The sequence below is a fragment of the Colletes latitarsis genome, chromosome 13 (assembly GCF_051014445.1).
Source record: "Colletes latitarsis isolate SP2378_abdomen chromosome 13, iyColLati1, whole genome shotgun sequence".
Taxonomy (NCBI): domain Eukaryota; kingdom Metazoa; phylum Arthropoda; class Insecta; order Hymenoptera; family Colletidae; genus Colletes; species Colletes latitarsis.
The window spans coordinates 10,102,811-10,128,112 of NC_135146.1; the positions used below are offsets into that span (position 1 = coordinate 10,102,811).

At 31.0% G+C, this 25,302-nt stretch overlaps 1 protein-coding gene across 2 annotated transcripts in view; it reads right to left on the bottom strand.

Annotated features, from left to right (window-relative positions):
• The window catches only part of Fatp1 (Fatty acid transport protein 1), a 41,296-nt gene extending 19,676 nt beyond the window's left edge, over positions 1-21,620 (bottom strand). For both annotated transcript variants that reach the window (XR_013080931.1, XM_076780829.1), the window contains exons 1-3: positions 21,103-21,620; positions 4,510-4,678; positions 4,144-4,438 (exon numbers count right to left, since the gene is read on the bottom strand). Coding sequence is in view for 1 of the 2 variants with exons in the window: in XM_076780829.1 (XP_076636944.1) it covers positions 4,144-4,438; positions 4,510-4,678; positions 21,103-21,171 (533 nt within the window). In the remaining variant the exon portion in view is untranslated. The remainder of the gene's footprint in view (positions 1-4,143; positions 4,439-4,509; positions 4,679-21,102) is intronic.
• Between the last annotated feature and the right edge of the window lie 3,682 nt (positions 21,621-25,302).

Below are 25,302 nucleotides of genomic sequence, written 5' to 3' on the forward strand. Positions count from 1 at the left end.
TTGTAGAGGCCCATGAGCTCTACTTCAGAAAAAAGTTTCATTGAAATATATTCACTATTGTAGGAGTTATGGCTGTTTGAAAATTGTACAATTTTTATGGGGTTTTTCTCATTTTTCGGGGTCAAGGACCATCTTTTCGAAAATTTTTGCGATGTGTACATATTCTCCACCAAAATACGCGTAATTTGCTTTTTTAAACGTTAAAATCGTCCAATCCGTTCCGGAGTTATGATGTTTTAAAGATTCACATGAAATTTCAGGGATCCATTTCATATTATATTTTCGGTAATGAATTTTTTTCTAGAAAGTGCGTAGGATTTCGGGGGTACGTGTAATGACCAAAAATGATTGCAATTGACCCCCGCAACCGAAAATAATTTTTCCAAAAAGATTTGAAATATTTTTTTTCCGTCGAAAAATTTCACATTCATGAATTTTTTTCTAGAAAGTGGGTAGAATTTCAGGGGTACGTGTAATGACCAAAAGTGATTTTAATTGACCCCTGCAACCGAAAATAATTTTTATAGAACGATTCGAAATGTTTTAATTTTGTCGAAAAATTTCACATCTTCTCGAATTTTTTTCTAGAAAGTGGTTAAGATTTCGGCGGTATGTCTATTCATCAAAAATTATTGTAATTGACCCCTGCAACCGAAAATAATTTTTCCAAAACGATTTAAAATATTTTTTTTCCGTCGAAAAGTTTCACATTCACGAATTTTTTTCTAGAAAGTGGGTAGGATTTCAGGAGTACGTATAATGACCAAAAATGATTGTAATTGACCCCCGCAACCGAAAATAATTTTTCCAGAACGATTTGAAATTTTTGAATTTAATTGTTAATAACTTTTTAACGAAGCCTCCATCAACAAATTGATATTCTTTATTTTCGTCTTGTTTTGGACTCTAGAATCCCCCACACTATTTCAGTCGTCTAAAACAGGGCCTGCTGGAATGTCTTACTGACTAGCAGGCCCTGAAGAAAACGTGCCCCCTTCTTTTCTTCCTTTTCTGTCCTACGAATTCTCACGAGTACCTATCTCCAGAAAAGCAACGCCACAGTTCAAAGTCACTCCGTGCCACGCGATAGAATATTCAATGTTTGTTCTAAAACGAGACGCAGCCGGAATATTTTTCCACTTGCGTAAAAAATTTAAAAAAAACGCAAGCGGAAATGGAAATGTGTTCGATAGTAAATTCCACGTGACTGATACAGGGAAAGAAAGTAAGATTAATCGAAAATATAGTAACCATTCTTGACTAGCGAATTACGCTTGTACAATATATACATTGTCTCGAAACCTTTAATTTTTTATTCTTTTTCATTAATAAAAATAAAAGAATAACACAAAATTCAACTCTAACAGTAAATAATACACAGTATCATAAACAAATGATCCCTGCAGTATTTTAAAATACTTAACAAAACGAATAGCAGAAATATTTTGTTATCTTTCGTTAAAAGTTAAAACGTTCGATAAATAGCGTTCCATAGATCACTTAAAACAGAATAAAAAATATAAAGTTGCAAAAAAAAAAAAAAAAAAAATAGATATAATGTTAGAATAATTAGTTGAAGTGATAATGTTCACGAATACCTTAAAATCATTTATCGACTTATCAAAATCGTTAATGAGTGGACATTCTACCTTGTTTATCATGCTGCATCTATTATCGCGCGCGCATATTAAAAGATTCTTATTTGAATACGTTCTTCGCGATCATATAAAACGTCATTATTGTGTAACAACTATAATATCTAATAGTGCTACTTTAAAAATCAATTCTCCCACAGGGAAACGCAATGTTATGCTTTGATCGTCGATTTGCTAAATTGTAGGTACCCATATCATGTGATTCTACCCCTAATGCATCGCGATCAGCAAAAATGATTGGACGCGTTTCTTTTTTTTAACAAGGTGAACCATTTCAATATAATACGTGTCATATAAGCATATTTAAGATTCTATATCGCGACTGAACCATTTAATTTATTGTTTAAAAATTATAAAAATATTTATAATTATCAAAACATTCTTTTAACAAGGTGAACCATTTCAAGATAATACGTGTCATATAAGTATATTTAAGATTCTATATCGCGACTGAACCATTTAATTTATTGTTTAAAAATTATAAAAATATTTTTAATTAACAAAACATTCTTTTAACAAGGTGAACCATTTCAATATAATACGTGTCATATAAGCATATTTAATATTCTATATCGCGACTGAACCATTTAATTTATTGTTTAAAAATTATAAAAATATTATTAATTAACAAAACATTCTTTTAACAAGCTGAACCATTTCAAGATAATACGTGTCACATAAGCATATTTAAGATTCTACATCGCGACTGAACCATTTAATTTATTGTTTAAAAATTATAAAAATATTATTAATTAACAAAACATTCTTTTAACAAGGTGAACCATTTCAATATAATACGTGTCACATAAGCATATTTAAGATTCTATATCGCGACTGAACCATTTAATTTCTTGTTTAAAAATTATAAAAATATTTTTAATTATCAAAACATTCTTTTAACAAGCTGAACCATTTCAAGATAATACGTGTCATATAAGCATATTTAAGATTCTATATCGTGACTGAACCATTTAATTTATTGTTTAAAAATTATAAAAATATTTTTAATTAACAAAACATTCTTTTAACAAGGTGAACCATTTCAATATAATACGTGTCATATAAGCATATTTAATATTCTATATCGCGACTGAACCATTTAATTTATTGTTTAAAAAATTATAAAAATATTTTTAATTAACAAAACATTCTTTTAACAAGTTGTACCATTTCAAGATAATAAGTGTCATATAAGCATATTTAAGATTCTATATCGCGACTGAACCATTTAATTTATTGTTTAAAAATTATAAAAATATTTTTAATTAACAAAACATTCTTTTAACAAGGTGAACTATTTCAAGATAATACGTGTCATATAAGTATATTTAAGATTCTATATCGCGACTGAACCATTTAATTTATTGTTTAAAAATTATAAAAATATTATTAATTAACAAAACATTCTTTTAACAAGGTGAACCATTTCAAGATAATACGTGTCATATAAGCATATTTAAGATTCTATATCGTGACTGAACCATTTAATTTATTGTTTAAAAATCATAAAAATATTTTTAATCAAATACGAAAAATTAAAAATTAAAATAATTTTCGTCGCGGAATTTCGTTAAAGTACAAGTTTCGATTGTTAGTTCAATTTCCCCTGCAATCTTTTTTGTAAATGACATTTAAACCGTTGACGTAATAGCAACTGTAGAAATATTAGTAACAGCTTAACGTACTTTAAATATCATTAAGAATATTACCAGCAAAATTAATTATATCTTCGTAACATTCAAACGAATTATTCGAATGGATATTTATGTATACATAGATTTATTGTTCAAGTTTAATAAAATGTTATTTCTGATTTGTACGCGCTATCCGTTGTCCAGATAAAATTTTGATCGACTCTGATCAGTATCGAGGTGTAGATAAATTACGTATCACAAAGATAATGTATGTGGATGTTTTGCATAAGAGCAAAGTGCTGAAGAAACACTTTTATCGCGATAACAACCCTAAACATTGATCAAGATTTAAATTAGTACAGGAATGGTTGTACAATCGTTCGAAAATATTGAAAACTTCGTCTAAGTCCCCTTCAGTTGACGTCGAAATACCCAAACTAAGTTGTAAAACAATTTACAAGATAAATGATAAAAAATAAACGATTATTTGAAAACAGTAGTACAATCGGTGCCAAAAAGACTTGCCCAAGTTATAAAACAAAAATAATATCCCATTATACGTTAATTTTATTAAAATAATGGAGGTTTTTCTCTAATTTTTTATGTATTTAATACATCGGTAGATGAAAGATCTAGAAAACCGACGCACGGAACGACCCGGTTTCCGTTCAGTGAGGATGACAGAATAAAATTCCGATACATCGTGCTGCCATTGTCGTAGAGATCCATATCGATGGATCGTTTCGTGCACCACTATTAGTCGATATAAACAACGATAAATCGTTGAACTTCATCGAAGGCTTTGGCCAACGGATCGATATGCATCTGAAGACGTGAAAGAAGTTGTTACTCACATTACGTCCCTGGGCAAGGTTCTGAAGGCTACGTAAAACCATCTGAAACGTCCGCCGGAGACTAGGTACGCGACGAGAACAACCACAAGCAGCTGCACGAGGAAAATGGAGCCCGCGTATATGGCGATCAGCGCCAAACAGGCGACCAAGCTCGCCAGCAGCATCATGATGAGCGCCAAGCGGCGAAGCAGGCGGCCGACTGCTTTCCACCGGCTCGGTTCGCCCGTTTCCGTTTCTGTTCCCATTCGCGTCCTCGTCTTCGCCGTTGTCGTTGCCGTCGCCTCCGTCCCCGCTCCTGCACACAAGACAACGCGTTAGAACCGACCGTGTCCGCGACTCCCGTTCGTCCTCCGCGTTCGACGTTACCTATCATCGGTTCATTGTTCGAGGCGACTTCCACTTCCACCTCTACGCTCGCGACGTTCGGTCCATCTCTTGGTTCGTCCTCGAGCTCGACCCTGCTCTCGGCCGACGTCGACGTCCGCGACGATGAGAGGCCTACGGCGTCCGAATGGAGCTCCCCCTTTTCTACATCCTGCAACAACCATCGAACAAGGACCATGTGACATATTCGCGCGCAGTAACAGAGAATATCCACGGCGAGAGAGGGCCCCCGTCTAATTCTGGATACCAAGTGTTTCCCGATGTTTTTCTTGCTCCTCCGAGACGTGCCACTTTCGCATACCGCCGCCGCCTCCGAGCAAATCGGGTATCGCGTTTCTACACAATGCAGGAGATAAAAAGGACACGAACGAGGGAACGCGACGCGTGTCTACGTACGACGACGTTTGGAGACTGCGATCTGCAAAGCCAGTGTGTCTTGCGACGAGTGAAGCGATCTGTGTTTTTACATGGTGTTTGTACAAATATAAGCGAAATATGGAATACAATTTCGTTTATACGCAGTTTCCTTGTTGTGTTTATGGTTAATGGCACGGTTTTTAACGTGTACTTCACGCATGCGCACTTGTTTACGTACGCACGTGTGTAGTTGGTAAATATATATATAGATATACGGGTATTCAAATACACTACTCTAGTGGGGAGTAGAACACGAGTGGTTCTCAACCAGTGTCGGGCAAAAGTTATTTAAAACAAATACAATAGTATAAATCACGAATAACGAATAAATTAGAATTATTCATTGTTTTGTTCGAAATCTGCAAATAACAATTAATTTTATATATATATACACTACTCTAGTGGGGAGTAGAACACGAGTGGTTCTCAACCAGTGTCGGGCAAAAGTTATTTAAAACAAATACAATAGTATAAATCATGAATAACGAATAAATTAGAACTGTTCATTCTTTTGTTCAAAATCTGCAAATAAAAATTAATTTTATATATATATACACTACTCTAGTGGGGAGTAGAACACGAGTGATTCTCAACCAGTTTCGGGCAAAAGTTATTTAAAACAAATACAATAGTATAAATCACGAATAACGAATAAATTAGAATTATTCATTGTTTTGTTCGAAATCTGCAAATAACAATTAATTTTATATATATATACACTACTCTAGTGGGGAGTAGAACACGAGTGGTTCTCAACCAGTGTCGGGCAACAGTTATTTAAAACAACAAATACAATAGTATAAATCACGAATAACGAATAAATTAGAATTGTTCATTCTTTTGTTCGAAATCTGCAAATAAAAATTAATTTTATATATACATATATACACTACTTTAGTAGGGAGTAGAACACGAGTGGTTCTCAACCAGTGTCGGGTAAAAGTTATTTAAAACAAATACAATAGTATAAATCATGAATAACGAATAAATTAGAATTATTCATTTTTTTGTTCGAAATCTGCAAATAAAAGTGAATTGTTAAATAATACTCAATAAATTCTTTAAAAAAAATGAAGTCTTAATATTTCACCGCTCCTGGGAAAAATTTTAATGGGGGATTCTAGAGGCCAACATAAGACGAAAATCAAGAATACCAATTTGTTGTTCGACGCTTTGTTAAAAAGTTATTAACGTTTAAAGTTTTGCCCATACTGAATTTTTTTCTTGAAAATGCGCAGGATTTCGGGGGTAAGTCTATTCACCAGAAATTATTGTAATTGACCCCTGCAAACGAAAATAATTTTTCCAAAACGATTTGAAATTTTTTTTTTCGTCGAAAAATTTAGGCACCTACCCCTGTCGATTTTTCTTAAAACTTCGTTTTTGATATTTAAAAATTTTGTTTGACGACATATAGAAAAATTGTCTAATACTTTTTTGTAGGTACCCATGAGCTCTACTTCAGAAAAAAGTTTCACTGAAATATATTCACTATTGTAAGAGTTATGGCTGTTTGAAAATTGTACCATTTTTATGGGGTTTTTCTCATTTTGCGGGGTTAAGGATCAACTTTTCGAATATTTTTGCGATTTGTATATATTCTCCACCAAAATACGCGTAGTTTGCTTTTTTAAACGTTAAAATCGTCCAATCCGTTCAGAAGTTATGATGTTTTAAAGATTCACATGAAAGGGTATAGCCGAATAAGGGGGTCAAATGTGCCCCCAAACCGAATTGAACGAATGATAGGTCATTCGATAGCTTATCCAAAAAAAACCATGTGTGCAAATTTTTAACTTGAAATCTCGACCGTGGGGGTAGTAATGGGGTGAAAACGAAAATCATGTTTTTGAGCAATTTCTCTTAACCTACTGAGTAAAAAAATGTAAAAAAATTCAGAGACACTTCGGGTACTGGGACACATATTTTGGAAGATTTTCAGATTTTTTGATCGAAGAACCAGGTAGTAAAAAATAAAAAACCGCAAAAAATGCCGAAAAATGCCAATTACGTATCGAAGGAGGCCCGGAACTACTTTTATACTTTTACAGTAAACACGTATTGCTATTACTATTATTCTCAATTTTTTTCAGATTTTTCATTTTGGTGCGCCGCAGTGAAAAAAAATAAAAACCGATTTTTTCCTCATTTTCTGCGTATTAGAGTAACTTACACGTTGAATTTTTATGCATTCTTCAATATACGAGTGTTTTGTACACTGTTTAATGTTTCTACACTAAGCAGAATTACATAACAATTGAAAGAAATAAAATAAACCAACCGTTGAGCGCAACATATCCTAAAAAATCAACGATATTTTCAACAGGATCGTTGGCACAGCGTTAGAGTGTCCGACTGTGGAACCGCTGGAAGTTTTTTTACCGTAGGTTCGAGTCTCCCTTTGGGACTTAGAATTTTTTTTTATTCGTTATTTTTTTTTCCAAATGCTAACTATATAACAATGGTTTATATTTATTTATAAATATTCTAAAGGCATTTTACAAATATTTTAACCTGAAATATCTATAAATATAATTTTGGAGCGATTTTTGCATAGGATGATTTTCTTATCTCCACATCATTTAAAAATAATTTCAAAAAAATTAAGGATACATATTGTTAAACTATAGCAATATTTAATATACTGTTAAAATCCAAAGTGATTTGAGAATTCGGTTTATGACACAGTTTTCTGGTACATTGTAGTTATTAGGAATCGTTTTTTTCGTAAGATTATTTTTCGTTATTAGTCACTCTTTAGCAAGTTACTCTGTAGCAAACATTCATATTTATCAAAGAAAGAGAAAAAAAAGGAAAGATCTGCTTGATCGAAGGGGGAGAAGAAGTAATAGTAAGCCAGTATAGAATCTTCTGTTCTAATCCATTCACAATAGTCAAAGGTAAGAGATTTGATAACTAACATTTCACATTAAGTTCAGTTTAAGAGATGTTAAACAATAATCGTGGTTGACAAAAAAAATAAGGACGCAAAGACGCTCCAAAATTATATTTATACATATTTCAGGTTAAAATATTTGTAAAATACCTTTAGAATATTTATAAATAAATATAAATCATTGTTATATAGTTAGAATTTGAAAAAAAAATTCTAAGTCCCAAAGAGAGACTCGAACCTACGGTAAAAAAACTTCCAGCGGTTCCACAGTCGGACACTCTAACGCTGCGCCAACGATCCTATTCAAAACATCGTTGATTTTTTAGGATATGTTGCGCTCAACGGTTGGTTTATTTTATTTCTTTCAATTGTTATGTAATTCTGCTTAGTGTAGAAACATTAAACAGTATACAAAACACTCGTATATTGAAGAATGCATAAAAATTCAACGTGTAAGTTACTCTAATACGCAGAAAATGAAGAAAAAATCGGTTTTTATTTTTTTTCACTGCGGCGCACCAAAATGAAAAATCTGAAAAAAATTGAGAATAATAGTAATAGCAATACGTGTTTACTGTAAAAGTATAAAAGTAGTTCCGGGCCTCCTTCGATACGTAATTGGCATTTTTCGGCATTTTTTGCGGTTTTTTATTCTTTACTACCTGGTTCTTCGATCAAAAAATCTGAAAATCTCCCAAAATATGTATCCCAGTACCCGAAGTGTCTCTGAATTTTTTTACATTTTTTTACTCAATAGGTTAAGAGAAATTGTTCAAAAACATGATTTTCGTTTTCACCCCATTACTACCCCCACGGTCGAGATTTCAAGTTAAAAATTTGCACACATGGTTTTTTTTGGATAAGCTATCGAATGACCCATCGTTCGTTCAATTCGGTTTGGGGGCACATTATACCCTTTCGAGGAACCATTTCAGATTATATTTTCGGTAAGGAATTTTTTTCTCGAAACTGAGTAGGATTTCGGGGGTATGTCTGTTGACCAAAAATGCTTATAATTGCCCCCCACAACCGAAAATATTTTTTCCAAAACGATTTGAAATTTTTTAATTTTGACGAAAAATTTCACACCTTTTCGAATTTTTTTCTCGAAAGTGTGTAGGATTTCGAGGGTATGTCTAATGACCAAAAATTATTGTAATTGACCCCCGGAACCGAAAATAATTTTTTTAGAACGATTTGAAAAATTTTTTTCCCCAAAAATTTCAGCACCTGTTTGATTTTTTTTCTCAAATGTGGATAGGATTTCGAAGGTATGTGTAATGACCAAAAATTATTGTAATTGCCCCCCGCAACCGAAAATAATTTTTCCAGAACGATTTGAAATTTTTGAATTTAATTGTTAATAACTTTTTAACGAAGCCTCCATCAACAAATTGGTATTCTTCATTTTCGTCTTATTTTGGCCTCCAGAATCCCCCATTAAAATTTTTCCCACGGTTAGCCGAACACCCTGTATAAAGGGAAGGTGAAATTTGAGAAATACTGGTCCAGCTTACATAATACGTTAGAGCCCTTGAAATGCTGGATACTTTACGTATAGTAGTTCGTATTAATAACGTTACAGACTTAAACTATATTTATTTAAGTTGTATACATTACTAATACTACGGAGTAACTATTTCATTATTTTCAGTTATGTATATTAATATTACCAATTTAAGCGAAGGGTCTAATTTCTTCGAGCAATATATATATTAGTATCGTTTCACATACAAATAAGCGTGTCTCGAATCATCTTAGCATTATGAATACGTTATAGATTCGAGGATTATCAATTAAACTTATGCGTAGTATCTATAATTAAATATTACGAAACAATTATTATCTTCTTTAAATATTTTTCTGTTGTATACTATCTACAATTATCCGATACACACGTCAAACATAAACGACAGTTATACATTCTCCATTCAACGAATTTGAATACTAGATTATAATAACGTTAATAGCATTTTATAATTATTCATTACACGAACAAATTTCCAAACAATGTGTTATTCTGCCACAGCAAATTCTAATTTTTTTTATTGATTTACAAAATGGAAGAATTGCTGCAAATGTGTTTGTGTTCCTTTTTCTTAAATATTGCCTTTCATATCTGCTAGGATTTCTATACTTTCTACTTTCTCCTCGAGTTTCTCTCGTAAGATGCACCGTTCCAAAAATATCTCTTTGTTATTAATACAGATTTTAATAATAAGCTTTCTTTGTTTCTGAAATTTTACTAATAAAAAATTATTATTTCGTTATTTAATGTTTTTCGATCTCTTTTTAGCGCCCCCGGACAAACAATGCACTTTAAACATGTTTGTCTCCATTACAATTGTTTGAACATATTTACTTTATATTTATAAACACAATTTATTACTATGAATTATTAAAAATACTAATGTCATTATGCTCTGATGTTTCAAATTAAAACAAAGTTGTTTGTTAAGCCACTTTATCAATGTACAAATTTTCCAATATTTTAATATAATATTTACGAGAACCAGAAATTTGAAATTGAATTGGCTATAGGAATACCTTTTTAAACAAATATTTATTGAAATATCATACATTTTATTTTTGTAATATTCTATACAGAATTACAATTGATGTCTATATATATTTGTAATTTTTTATTGCACCCTTATTTATAGTACGATCGAAGCGGCGCAGTCATGCCATTCGAACAATTGTTAGTTGCAGAGTTACCGATAATCGGTAACAGAATCTCTGTAACAAAATTATAAACATACACATTTCACATATTCCTCTTGCATTGTTTCTTTCTATAACAAATTCGAAGTATACAGGGCTATTTCCTAAACACAAATTACTCTATTCCCTATCTAACGACTGTGCCAATAGAACAATTTATTAAGATCGAAAGGTACAAGTAAACCAACAGAAATATACCAAAAGCAAATGTAAACACACCGTTCATTTAACACTAGGTTTACTAGGTTTTATTCAGATTCTAAACTTAAGGTTATAGAACTCATAAATATTATCTGTTAGCAATTTATATTGAATTGATGTAACGATATGGACGTATCCTCTAATTAAAAGAAAAAACTGCATTTCAATGTCAACGCAGCAAATTGTGATAGAAATATGCGCAACAAGTGGCCGTAAACCTAGCATTAAACAGTTCAAAGATCAGAGAATTCTTCAACTTTTAAATTCCTGTATATGTATATAGCATCATTTTATTTCTGAACGTTTCAAAGGGGCAATAGATTATTACTACTTATCGTTCGCTGTAATTATAATTGTACTTCTATAAATTTACAGAAAAAGAGTCGATAAAACTGACCTCTGACAAGGCGTACTAAACGAATACGAGACGCTAAGCATGATAATAAAAATAGCTAATACGACAAGTGAGGTATTTTATCTTCCAGTTTAGAAATTATCTATTGCGAACAACGTAGCATTATCAATTACATTTATAGCTCGTTTTCATATATCAACTTGATATGATAATTTTTGCTTGTTTTTATTGTTTCCTATACGTTATAAAATATTGTTTGTTTCATTATTTACCTTTTTCTTTATCATTTCGTTTATATTTAAACTACATTTTTATATCATGCATTTTACAGGTTATGTATCATTTTTTTATTTAAATCCTTTCCAAGCAAATTTTTTTTAATTGTATTATTATTATGAGGTTTATATTTTTTTATTTAACTTTCGTACTATGCTATTGTTAACTTGATAAGCGTTATTTAGTAAATTTTATATTACATTGTTCCTAATTCGTAATTATAATTGAAAGTTTTTGCATTTTTTAGGCCTTCGTTATATATTTTTCGAAGAGAATATTTTATTTATTATCATTGATATGAGAACCAAAAATCACTGTTACTTTGTAATTTAAATATTCTTTGATAATTTGGTTGCAATAATGTCGAAATTTTGAAGTATTTCAACGTGAAAGAGGAATTCTTACTCACCCCAAAAAGATATTTATGACTTTGGTTAACCGTTTGATACAAGGCTAGGACACATTTTTGTAGGACTCGTTTCAGTCGCGTATTTGCAGTGTATAGTGAACATGCATTGAATATACTTCCTCGACTATGAAAGTGTACGATTTCCTCACTGAACCGATCAGAAACGATACTTGTTTCCTAAATAGAATTTATAAAAACACAGGGCTCGTAATATCTTGCAATCACCCCTCACGATGGGACTTAATCAATAACCTTACGTTACTGCTATCGCGAGGGAAAATTCGGAAGCTTCTTGTCACTACTCGACGAACGTTATCCCCACAAAATCAATTACAAACATAAGTTTTAAATATACAGTGTTCGGTTAACAGTGGGAAAAATTTTAATGGGGGATTCTAGAGGCCAAGATAAGACGAAAATGAAGAATACCAATTTGTTGATGGAGGCTTCGTTGAAAAGTTATTGACAATTAAATTTAAAGATTTCAAATCGTTCTGGAAAACTTATTTTTGGTTGCGGGGGTCAATTACAATCATTTTTGGTCATTATACATACCCCCGAAATCCTACGTACTTTCGAGAAAAAAATTCTTTACCGAAAATTTAATAATTAGACGCCCAAATTTTTCGACGAGAAAAAAAAAATTTCTCGACAATAGTCGATGGATTTCATTGAAATTTAGTTTGGAAGTAGAGTTCACCAATACCTACAAAAAAGCATTAGACAACATTTCCGTATAGCGTCAAACAAATTTATTAAAAATGAAAAACGAATTTCCAAGAAAAATCGACAGGGGGTAGTCCCCCTTTTCGACAAAATTAAAAAATTTCAAATCGTTCTGGAAAAATTATTTTCGGTTGCGGGGGTCAATTACCATCATTTTTGGCCATTACACGTACCCACGAAATCCTACTCATTTTCTAGAAAAAAATTCGAAAACGTGTGAAATTTTTCAACGAAAAAAAAAAATTTCAAATCGTTCTGGAAAAATTATTTTCGGTTGCGGGGGTCAATTGCAATCATTTTTGGTGAATACACATACCCCCGAAATTCTACGCATTTTCGAGAAAAAAATTGTTCACCGAAAATCAAATCTGAGGCCTGATATGGTTCCCCAAAATTTTATGCGAATCTTTGAAACGTCATAACTTCTGAACGGATGGGACGATTTTAATGTTTAAAAAAGCAAACTACGCGTATTTTGGTGGAGAATATGTATAAATTGCAAAAATATTCGAAAAGTTGGTCCTTGACCCCGCAATATGAGAAAAACCCCATAAAAATAGTTCAATTTTCAAACGACCATAACTCTTACAATAGTGAATATATTTCAATGAAACTTTTCCCTGAAGTAGAGCTCATGGGCCTCTACAAAAAAGTATTAGACAACTTTTCTATACGGCGTCAAACAAAATTACTAAAAATCAAAAACGAAGTTTTAAGAAAAATCGACGGGGGGTAGATGCCTAAATTTTTCGGCGAAATTGAAAAGTTTCAAATCATTTTGGAAAAATTATTTTCATTTGCAGGGGTCGATTACAATAATTTTGGGTGAATAGACCTATCCCCGAAATCCTACCCACTTTCTAGAAAAAAATTCGCGAAGGTGTGAAATTTTTCGACGAAATTAAAATATTTCAAATCGTTCTGAAAAAAATATTGTTAGCTGTGGGAGTCAATAACAATAATTTTTGGTGATTACACCTTCCGCCGAAATCTTACCCACTTTCGAGAAAAAAATTCGAGAAAGTGTAAAATTTTTCGTCAAAATTAAAACATTTCTAATCGTTCTAAAAAAATTATTTTCAGTTGCAGGGGTCGATTACAATAATTTTTGATGAATACACCTACCCCCGAAATCCTACCCACTTTCGAGAAAAAAATTCGAGAGAGTGTGAAATTTTTCGACGAAATTAAAATATTTCAAATCGTTCTGAAAAAAATATTGTTAGCTGTGGGGGTCAAGTACAATCATTTTTGGTGATTACACCTACCCCCGAAATCCTACCCACTTTCTAGAAAAAAATTCGTTACCGAAAATATAATCTGAAATGGTTCCCTGAAATTTCATGTGAATCTTTAAAACATCATAACTCCTGAACGGAATGGACGATTTTAACGTTTAAAAAAGCAAACTACGCGTATTTTGGTGGAGAATATGTAGAAATCTCAAAAATATTAAAAAAGTTAGTCCTTGACTTCGTAAAATGAGAAAAACCCCATAAAAATGGTCCAATTTTCAAGCAGCCATAACTCCTACAGTAGTGAATATATTTCAGTGAAACTTTTTTCTGAAGTAGAGCTCATGGGCCCCTACAAAAAAGTATTAGACAACTTTTCTGTAGGACGTCAAGCAAAATTACTAAAAATCAAAAACGAAGTTTTAAGAAAAATCGACGGGTGGTAGGGATGCCTAAATTCGACGAAATTGAAAAGTTTCAAAACATTTTGGAAAAATTGTTTTCATTTGCAGGGGTCGATTACAATCATTTTTGGTGAATAGACCTATCCCCGAAATCTTAACCACTTTCGAGAAAAAAATTCGAGAAAGTGTGAAATTTTTCTTCGAAATTAAAATATTTCAAATCGTTCTGAAAAAAATATTGTTAGCTGTGGGGGTCGATTACAATAATTTTTGGTGAATAGACCTACCCCCGAAATCCTACCCACTTTCGAGAAAAAAATTCATTACTGGCGGAAGTTTTAAACGTTAATAACTTTTTAACGAAGCCTCCATCAACAAATTGGTATTCTTAATTTTCGTCTTATTTTGGCCTCTAGAATCCCCCATTACAATTTTTCTCCAGAATTATGCATCTTATGAAAGATCGTATCAAACTAAAAATACTAAAAATATCAAAAAGGATAAGGCTACCCAGAGAGTAGTTTCCCTATGATGTTATTTATTGAATATGACACTACGAGTCTGGTAATAAAGTTGGTATTGCCACATAAAGATATAATGCGTTGTGTACGCCTTAATGTATCTTATATTGATTTGTGAATCAAAACTGTAAAACCGATAGTCATTGATTGCGTGACAGATCACGACCTCTATTAAGTATTCCTGTTTTAATGATTCTGTCGCTGAAGGAACATTACCTAACAATATAGCGCATGGAAAACTTTTACGAGATCAACGATCATTTGTTCTAAATACGATGACGAAAAATTCACTCTTAACTTTTAATAATTTTCATAAAAAAACACTACGAGTTTTTGGGGTAATTAGTTCCAAGTCTCTTCTTTTCCCATTAAGTGCTCTTAACTACCTATTTATGCATACGATTTGCAATGGTTCATAAAATTTAATTGAATTCATCCTCGTTAAACATGAGTATTGAAAAAAGGTATGTAACAATATAACGTTCAACGTTTATTAAGTTTTTCTGCGCTTTAAGAATATACAATTGTTATTGTTGGGCATTAACTTTTTACTCTAATGCGTTTTAACATTTATTATACATTTAATATTTAATATAATATTCAATATTTAATATAATATTCAATATTTAATATAATAATATTAATATTTAATATGTAACTTACGTACGTTTTACAAAACATATCAAACCGGAAGAGAGGGTAACCACCGCGTGGGGGCATCCTAAGTGGCGCCAACACAATATAACAAACCATTGCCAACCTAAACTATCACCAACAGTTCTAGAGTTTTCTTAATTTTAACGATGGAAGAAAGTTACCAAATTCTCTGATTGTTTAAAAAATGTAATAAAAAATCTTCGACTTGGAATAAAAGTAACGTGAAAAATGCAACATTTTTTTATAACGTCCTTCCAAGAAATTGCATCTGTTGCAGTAAAAATACCATCATAATTGCGGCCACCAAGATGTTTCGTAAGAAAAAGGAACTACAGCAAAACCAGTTAATATGCCCCAGTTGCCGCAAAGAAACGCATACCGTTATATGCGTTTCTTCTGTTTTTAACGCTAAATGTTTACGAGACATTTTTAGAATTTTACTTTGTCGAAATATTATGCATTAAAATGCGTCTAATGGCAACGATACAGGCACAAAATCGAGGTTTTAGTCTGGTATTTAATTAGAAGGATTATTTCTTCTAAAAGTATTTTATGTACTTTGTATGTGATCACTTTTTTGAGGTTAACAATGCATGGTTTCGTGCTTGGAAAATATTATCGTTGGGAATCTTATTCCAAGGCAAACGTGTGATTCTTGATCGTAAACTAACGGCCAGCGGAAAATGCTCAACAACCATCGTGATTACCTCAATATGGAAGTCTAGAACCACGCGGCGTAGCACGCTTTCTATTACGTCCGACGTAATCGCGCAGGAGTAACGCACTCTACATAATCGCACTAGCTAACATAATCGTCCTCCATTTTCCAACAAACATTCGACTTCCTCAAGTACACTATTCTCAGCCTTCTCTTAAATAAAAATCCAAATAACGAAAGAATAATACCACCTTCCATTTAAGATGAAAGAAAAAATAATAGATTAATATACAGGGTGTTCGACCAATACTGGGAAATAATTTAATGGGAGATTCTAGAGGCTAAAATAAGACGAAAATCAAGAATACCAATTTGTTGATAGAGGCTTTATTAAAAAGTTATTAACGTTTAAAGTTCCGCCAGTAATGAATTTTTTTCTCGAAAATGGGTAGGATTTCGGGGGTAGGTGTATTCACCATAAATGATTGCACTAGCTAACATAATCGTCCTCCATTTTCCAACGAACATTCGACTTCCTCAAGTACATTATTCTCAGCATTCTCTTAAATAAAAATCCAAATAACGAAAGAATAATACCACCTTCCATTTAAGATGAAAGAAAAAATAATAGATTAATGTACAGGGTGTTCGACCAATACTGGGAAATAATTTAATGGGAGATTCTAGAGGCTAAAATAAGACGAAAATCAAGAATACCAATTTGTTGATGGAGGCTTTATTAAAAAGTTAGTAACGTTTAAAGTTCCGCCAGTAATGAATTTTTTTCTCGAAAATGGGTAGGATTTCGGGGGTAGGTGTATTCACCATAAATGATTGCACTAGCTAACATAATCGTCCTCCATTTTCCAACGAACATTCGACTTCCTCAAGTACACTATTCTCAGCCTTCTCTTAAATAAAAATCCAAATAACGAAAGAATAATACCACCTTCCATTTAAGATGAAAGAAAAAATAATAGATTAATATACAGGGTGTTCGACCAGTACTGGGAAAAAATTTAATGGGAGATTCTAGAGGGTAAAATAAGACGAAAATCAAGAATACCAATTTGTTGATGGAGGCTTTATTAAAAAGTTAGTAACGTTTAAAGTACCGCCAGTAATGAATTTTTTTCTCGAAAATGGGTAGGATTTCGGGGGTAGGTGTATTCACCATAAATGATTGTAATTGACCCCCGCAACTGATAATAATTTTTCCAAAATGATTTGAAACTTTTCAATTTCGTCGAAAAATTTAGGCATCTACCCTCCGTCGATTTTTCTTAGAACTTCGTTTTTGATTTTTAGTAATTTTGCTTGACGTCCTACAGAAAAGTTGTCTAATACTTTTTTGTAGGGGCCCATGAGCTCTACTTCAGAAAAAAGTTTCATTGAAATATATTCACTATTGTAGGAGTTATGGCTGTTTGAAAATTGCACCATTTTTATGGGGTTTTTCTAACTTTGCGGGGTCAAGGACCAACTTTTCGAATATTTTTGCAATTTGTACATATTCTCCACCAAAATACGCCTAGTTTGCTTTTTTAAACGTTAAAATCCTTCAATCCGTTCAGGAGTTATGATGTTTCAAAGATTCACATGAAATATCAGGGAACCATTTCAGATTATATTTTCGGTAATGAATTTTTTTCTAGAAAGTGAGTAGGATTTCAGGGGTATGTGTAATGACCAAAAATGATCGTAATTGACCCTCACAACCGACAATAATTTTTTTAGAATGATTTGAAATTTTTTTTCCCCGTTGAAAAATTTCACACCTTCTCGAATTTTTTTCTAGAAAGTGGGTAGAATTTCGGGGATAGGTCTATTCACCAAAAATTATTATAATCGACCCCTGCAAATGAAAATAATTTTTTTAGAACGATTTGAAACTTTTTTTTTTCGTCGAAAAATTTAGGCATCTACCCCCCATCGATTTTTCTTAAAAATTCCTTTTTCATTTTTAGTAATTTTGTTTGACGCCGTATAGAAAAATTGTCTAATACTTTTTTGTAGGTACCCATGAGCTCTACTTCAGAAAAAAGTTTCATCGAAATATATTCGCTATTGTAGGAGTTATTGCCGTTTGAAAATTGGACCATTTTTATGGAGTTTTTCTGATTTTGCGGAGTCAAGGAATAACTTTTTCAATATTGTTAGAATTTCTACATATTCTTCACCAAAATACGCGTTGTTTGCCTTTTGAAACATTAAAATCGTCCAATCCGTTCAGGAGTTATGATGTTTTAAAGATTCACATGAAATCTCGGGGAACCATTTCAGATTATATTTTCGGAAAGGAATTTTTTTCTCGAAAATGCGCAGTATTTTGGGGGTATGTCTATTCACCAGAAATGATTGTAATTGACCCCCGCAACCGAAATTAATTTTTTTAGAATAATTTGAAATTTTTTAATTTTGTCGAAAAATTTCATACCTTCTAGAATTTTTATCTCGAAAGTGGGTAGGGTTTCGAGGGTATGTGTAATGACCAAAAATGATTGTAATCGACGCCTGCAACCGATAGTAATTTTTTCAGAAGGATTTGAAATATTTTTTTTTCGTCGAAAAATTTCACACCTTCTCGAATTTTTTTCTAGAAAGTGGATAGGATTTCGGGGGTATGTCTATTCACCAAAAATAATTGTAATTAACCCCCACGAAGGAAAATAATTTTTTCAAAATGATTTGAAATTTTTTAATTTCATTTTTTAATAACTTTTCAACGAAGCCTCAATCAACAAATTGATATTCTTGATTTTCGTCTTATTTTGGCCCCTAGAATCTCCCATTATAATTTTTCCTACGGTTGGCCAAACACCCTGTATATCTAATTCATAATAAACACGAGGGACTGTTTTATTTAAAAACAAAATAAATCTTCATTTTTCTTTACGAAAACGGCTTGTAACACGTCACAAAGGTCTTTTTTTACCGTTGATTAATTCAACAAGATGTTAATTACAACTCATAAAATCGTATATCTAATAGATGTGTTCAATATTCATATTGATTAATTATAACGTTAAAAAAATAAATTATTCGTTTAGGTCACGTTAGTATCGTTTCACATTGATACTTTTGGCAATTCATCAACTATGTTGACATGACTTTCTTTTTACTATACTTTGCCACTTGACTGACATCTCTTAGATCGATTATTTTTTTCGAAAATATTCATGCAATTTTATTTCGATAAATAATCCTCTAATTTCAACGAACAATGCCTAATAATCCACATAAAATCATAATAATAATAATAATTAAAAAATAAGGATAATTAGAATAATAATAAGAAGAAAATAATAATATTTAAAAATAAGAATAATAAGAAAATAAAGTATAAGAAAATAAGAAAATAGAGAATAAGAAAATAAAAAAATAAAGAAAATAAGAAAATAAAGAATAAGAAAATAAAAAAATAAAGAAAATAAAAAAATAAAGAAAATAAGAAAATAAAGAATAAGAAAATAAAAAAATAAAGAAAATAAAAAAATAAAGAAAATAAGAAAATAAGAAAATAAAGAATAAGAAAATAAAGAATAAGAAAATAAAAAAATAAAGAAAATAAGAAAATAAAGAATAAGAAAATAAGAAAATAAAGAATAAGAAAATAAAGAAATAAAGAAAATAAGAAAATAAAGAATAAGAAAATAAAAAAATACAGAAAATAAGAAAATAAAGAATAAGAAAATAAAAAAATAAAGAAAATAAGAAAATAAAGAATAATAATAAGAAGAAAAATAATAATAATAATAATAATAAAAAAATAAGAATAATACTCAAAAAGAAGAATCATCTAAGTACACTAAGTACACCTAGGAAAATCTGTATCTCCAAAATGATTTAAAATAGAAAAAATCTCATAAGGCAAAATTAAAATTAAAATTTCGAATTTACTACTTTCTCGATTTCTAACTGTTTTAGAGATGTACCTTTCCCCAGTTGGTTGGAACACCCTGTATGACGTGTATTTTCTATCATGAATTAATTCATATAGTCATAATCGTGTAATGCATAAACGAGAGCAAATAGTACGTATGCGTACTTGTTATTGCAACACGCATAATTGCACAAAAAAATGTTTGCAGACTGTGCATGCACAGTGATAATTACTGTCGCGGATTAATAGTATTTCTTCGAATTGTTTTGCAATTAAAATACCTATTTACACATATGATGCAATTAAGTATGCATATATTTTCAAAAAGACAATGATGAACAAAACTGAACACACTTTATAATATTTTTCAAATATAAATCGTTAAAAAAAATGTGTAGATTCGTTTAACAATGTATGAATAACATTAAAAAATATGATTTTTAAAAGGGTGATGTGTAAATCGTAATATCAAAGTAATGTTTTGAATATTAGGACTTCTTTGGGTCACAGTCCTTCCGCCATTTTTTTTTTTTACTTTCTCGTCGTAATGTGAGAGGTTTCAAAATGCTAGCGCGATTGAATTGAAAGAAAACCAGAGTTTATAGGGGCACTTGGTAGGGGGAAACTACCGTTCTCCTACCGCAGGAGTTTAGTATTCAGAGAATCATAATTTACAATCAAATAACGGAAATGACACAGTTAATATACTTAGTTGTGTTCATTTATATTTTCATCGAATGGCCAAGGACGTAAATCAAAACGAGAATAAACTCAAAGAAACGTTGCTAAAAAATTAAGTATCGTTGACAAGACATTAATTATTTATTTTATCTTACGATATAGATAAATTTTATTTATCGTTTATTACGAATAAATAAGATTGAAATGTCAGTCGAGCAAAAAACATAGTAATGAATAGTAATAGTACAATTTTTCACTTTCGATGAAGCGTTATATTTCATCGAATTTGTCGAAAATTGATTAAGAATTTTAAAAAAATTTTAATGAGAATTCTAATCGAGAGTTTCGAGTTTCGAGAATTGAAAAATTAAATTTCGATCGATTTCTACTTTATCGTGTAAGTCGATACACTTTTCGTGCGTTTAATAAGAGAAAGGCCTCGAATGTGGAACGTTACCGATCAAACGTTGCTATTAAATTGTTTTCCTCGTTAAAATAAATCGTGCACTGATTTAGCGTTCGTGATACTTACGCGATCCTTGTCAGGGATTGCATTGGTCCCGTTCCCCACGTTGCTTGTCTTCGAGATCGCAGGTGACATGTTCAGACTATTTTCCAATAATTTTAACACCGGTCATTAAGTCCAACGTGTATGTGCGATTGTGTCGACACACCGAAACTCGTCTCAAATCTCCGCTCGCCGAACAAAGTTTCACCTCGTACAGTATACATGCACTGCAATAGTTGTTTAACGGTTTGGTAAAGGTATAAAAAATCAACTGTCGATACACTATTGCGAATCTTTCGTAGAGAAACGCTTCTTAATCTTTTCTTTTCGTAATGTCGTACACCGCGAAAGGTCCAGTGTTTACTTTCCACCAATAACCTACAGCTCTCTCAAGGAGAGATTGCAATCGCGACCGTCTCGTTCGAGATGGAACAAAAACTTGTCGAACGAAGAGAACACGCGAATAGGTACGTGGAACATGGAAAGAAAAGAATCCCCTCGTGTGTACACTGACCACACGGTGATGTTAGTTAGCCCGCGTACTAAAGCGGAATACGTACCAGTACGAAGTTTGCTAGGTCGATCATACAAGCCGATCTCCCTCCATCGTTTCACAACCTGCTGTTGTAGATGCCGGTGCTGAGAGCCACTTTGTACGCATCTTGGACTGAATTTTTTAGGTCCATCTTCCTGCGGAAGAAAGCTGAAGGTAAATACGACCGTATTACACGGAAAAAGTAGGTGAATTGCATAAATGTTTCATAAAAGTCGCTGGATTTGTCCTTTAAAAATAACTTGACGATTTACGTCGTTTTTGAGAAATACAAATTTTTAATAAATTTAAATTCTTCTAATACGTTTCGAACAATATCGAATTATTTGTTCGTTATGAATTGTGATATTAGGTTTGATACTTATTATTAATGTTCCATATATTTGATATATAAAAAATTACAGTTAGAGAAAGTTAAAATTGTCTGATCATAGAACTTTCTATGGCTTGAATCCCAAAGTTGGAATATGAAATTGGAGGTTATAATTAAACGCAACAAGTCTAATGTTTAAATGTAAAATTATAAAGGATTTTTTGAAATCTAAACTATATCTTTTTAAGCGCAATACACGATTAATGAAATTTCAAAGAAGAAATACGAAATTGGAGGTTATAATTGAATGCAACAAGTCGAATGTTTAAATGTAGAGTTACAAAGGATTTTTTGAATTCTAAACTGCATCTTTTTAAGCGTAATACTTGTTTAATGAAATTTCAAAATTGAAATACGAAATTGGAGGTTATAATTAAACTCAACAAGTCGAATGTTTAAATGTAGAATTATAAAGGATTTTTTGAAATCTAAACTGTATCTTTGAAGCGTAATACAAGTTTAATGAAATTTCAAAGTTGAAAAACGAAATTGGAGGTTATAATTGAATGCAACAAGTCGAATGTTTAAATGTAGAGTTACAAAGGATTTTTTGAATTCTAAACTGCATCTTTTTAAGCGTAATACTTGTTTAATGAAATTTCAAAATTGAAATACGAAATTGGAGGTTATAATTAAACTCAACAAGTCGAATGTTTAAATGTAGAATTATAAAGGATTTTTTGAAATCTAAACTGTATCTTTGAAGCGTAATACTAGTTTAATGAAATTTCAAAGTTGAAAAACGAAATTGGAGGTTATAATTGAATGCAACAAGTCGAATGTTTAAATGTAGAGTTACAAAGGATTTTTTGAATTCTAAACTGCATCTTTTTAAGCGTAATACTTGTTTAATGAAATTTCAAAGTTGAAATACGAAATTGGAGGTTATAATTAAACTCAACAAGTCGAATATTTAAATGCAGAATTATAAAGGATTTTTTGAAATCTAAACTGTATCTTTGAAGCGTAATACTCGTTTAATGAAATTTCAAAGTTGAAATACGAAATTTGAGGTTATAATTAAACTCAACAAGTCGAATATTTAAATGCAAAATTATAAAGGATTTCTTGAAATCTAAACTGCATCTTTTTAAGAACAATACTCGATCTTTTAATGAAATTTCAAAGTTGAAATACGAAATTTGAGGTTATAATTAAACGTAACAAGTTGAATGTTTAAATGTAGAATTATAAAGGATTTTTTGAATTCTAAACTGCATCTTTTTAAGCGTAATACTTGTTTAATGAAATTTCAAAGTTGAAACACGAAATTGGAGGTTATAATTAAACGCAACAAGTCGAATGTTTAAATGTAGAATTATAAAGGATTTTTTGAAATCTAAACTGTATCTTTGAAGCGTAATACTCGTTTAATGAAATTTCAAAGTTGAAATACAAAATTAGAGGTTATAATTAAACACAACAAGTCGAATGTTTAAATGTAAAATTATAAAGGATTTCTTGAAATCTAAACTGCATCTTTTTAAGAACAATACTCGATCTTTTAATGAAATTTCAAAGTTGAAATACGAAATTTGAGGTTATAATTAAACTCAACAAGTCGAATATTTAAATGCAAAATTATAAAGGATTTCTTGAAATCTAAACTGCCTTTTTAAGCGTAATACACGTTTAATGAAATTTCAAAGTTGAAATATGAAATTGGAGGTTATAATTGAATGCAACAAGTCGAATATTTAAATGTAGAGTTATAAAAGATTTTTTGAAATTTAAACTGTATCTTTGAAGCGTAATACTAGTTTAATGAAATTTCAAAGTTGAAACACGAAATTGGAGGTTATAATGAAAAGGCAACAAGTCGAATGTTTAAATGTAGAATTATAAAGGATTTTTTGAAATCTAAACTGTATCTTTGAAGCGTAATACTCGTTTAATGAAATTTTAAAGTTGAAATACGAAATTGGAGGTTATAATGAAAAGGCAACAAGTCGAATGTTTAAATGTAGAATTATAAAGGATTTTTTGAAATCTAAACTGTATCTTTGAAGCGTAATACTCGTTTAATGAAATTTTAAAGTTGAAATACGAGATTGGAGGTTATAATTAAACGTAACAAGTTGAATGTTTAAATGTAGAGTTATAAAAGATTTTTTGAATTCTAAACTGCATCTTTTTAAGCGCAATACTCGTTCAATGAAATTTCAAAGTTGAAATACGAAATTGGAGGTTATAATTAAACTCAACAAGTCGAATATTTAAATGCAGAATTATAAAGGATTTCTTGAAATCTAAACTGCATCTTTTTAGGAACAATACTCGATCGTTTAATGAAATTTCAAAGTTGAAATACGAATTTAGAGGTTATAATTAAACCCAACAAGTCGAATGTTTAAATGTAGAGTTATAAAAGATTTCTTGTAATCTAAACTGCATCTTTTTGAGCACAATACTCTAATGAAATTTCAATGATACCGTTAAATCTAAAAGTGACCACAATAAATGGGACACCCTGTATGCTTAAAATCGTATTGTTAGATCTCTGTCCTGCTTTCTCTTGCAATTGTTTCCGGTACGTAAATGTGTAGTTACTTAAGCATTAATGGGGCGATATAAATAAAATAAGTGTTTTAAGGTCACTCTATACACATTTGATTAATGTAAATTTGTATTTTCTTTGTAATTATATATGTTAAGATTTTGGTTAGGAAGAAATTGCTTAATCTAAGAAATAAATTTTGCGAGGGATGACGTTCTTTAAATTAAAATCAATTTTTATGTAAAACTCAATTAAATGTCCCGCTTTAACACATGCGCACAAGTAGTATGAAATCAAGTTATCTACATATATATAGTAACAGGTGTATCGATGTATCTTTTCACTGAAAACGTTGGTACTTTCTACGTTGTACGTTCAATGCAGTTAAGAGTAATATTTTTGTCGATAAAACCAGAATTTAACCAGAATTTTCTAATAGTAGAGTAACAATTTTAACCTTTGTGTAATTTAGAAACATCAAGAAATACGGAAATAATCGTGACGTATCGTTTCGGAGTAAAGTACAAGATCAAATATTTGTCAAGAAATCATAGAAATTTCAATTTGGTTTAGTAAAAGTCTATTTAAATTTCAAAGAGATACACTTTAGTCATACGTAACTATAAGAGTAATAATAAATGATAAGAATGTTTAAGTTTTTGGTAAGTTTAACCAATTATTTTTATAATTTCGTACACGATAGAAATATTGAAAATATTCTTTGTTTTTCGTTCAGATAACCTTAAGCATTGGAGTTTATGCTGGTATGTACATAAGCCAAAATTACGAGGTAAGGCACTT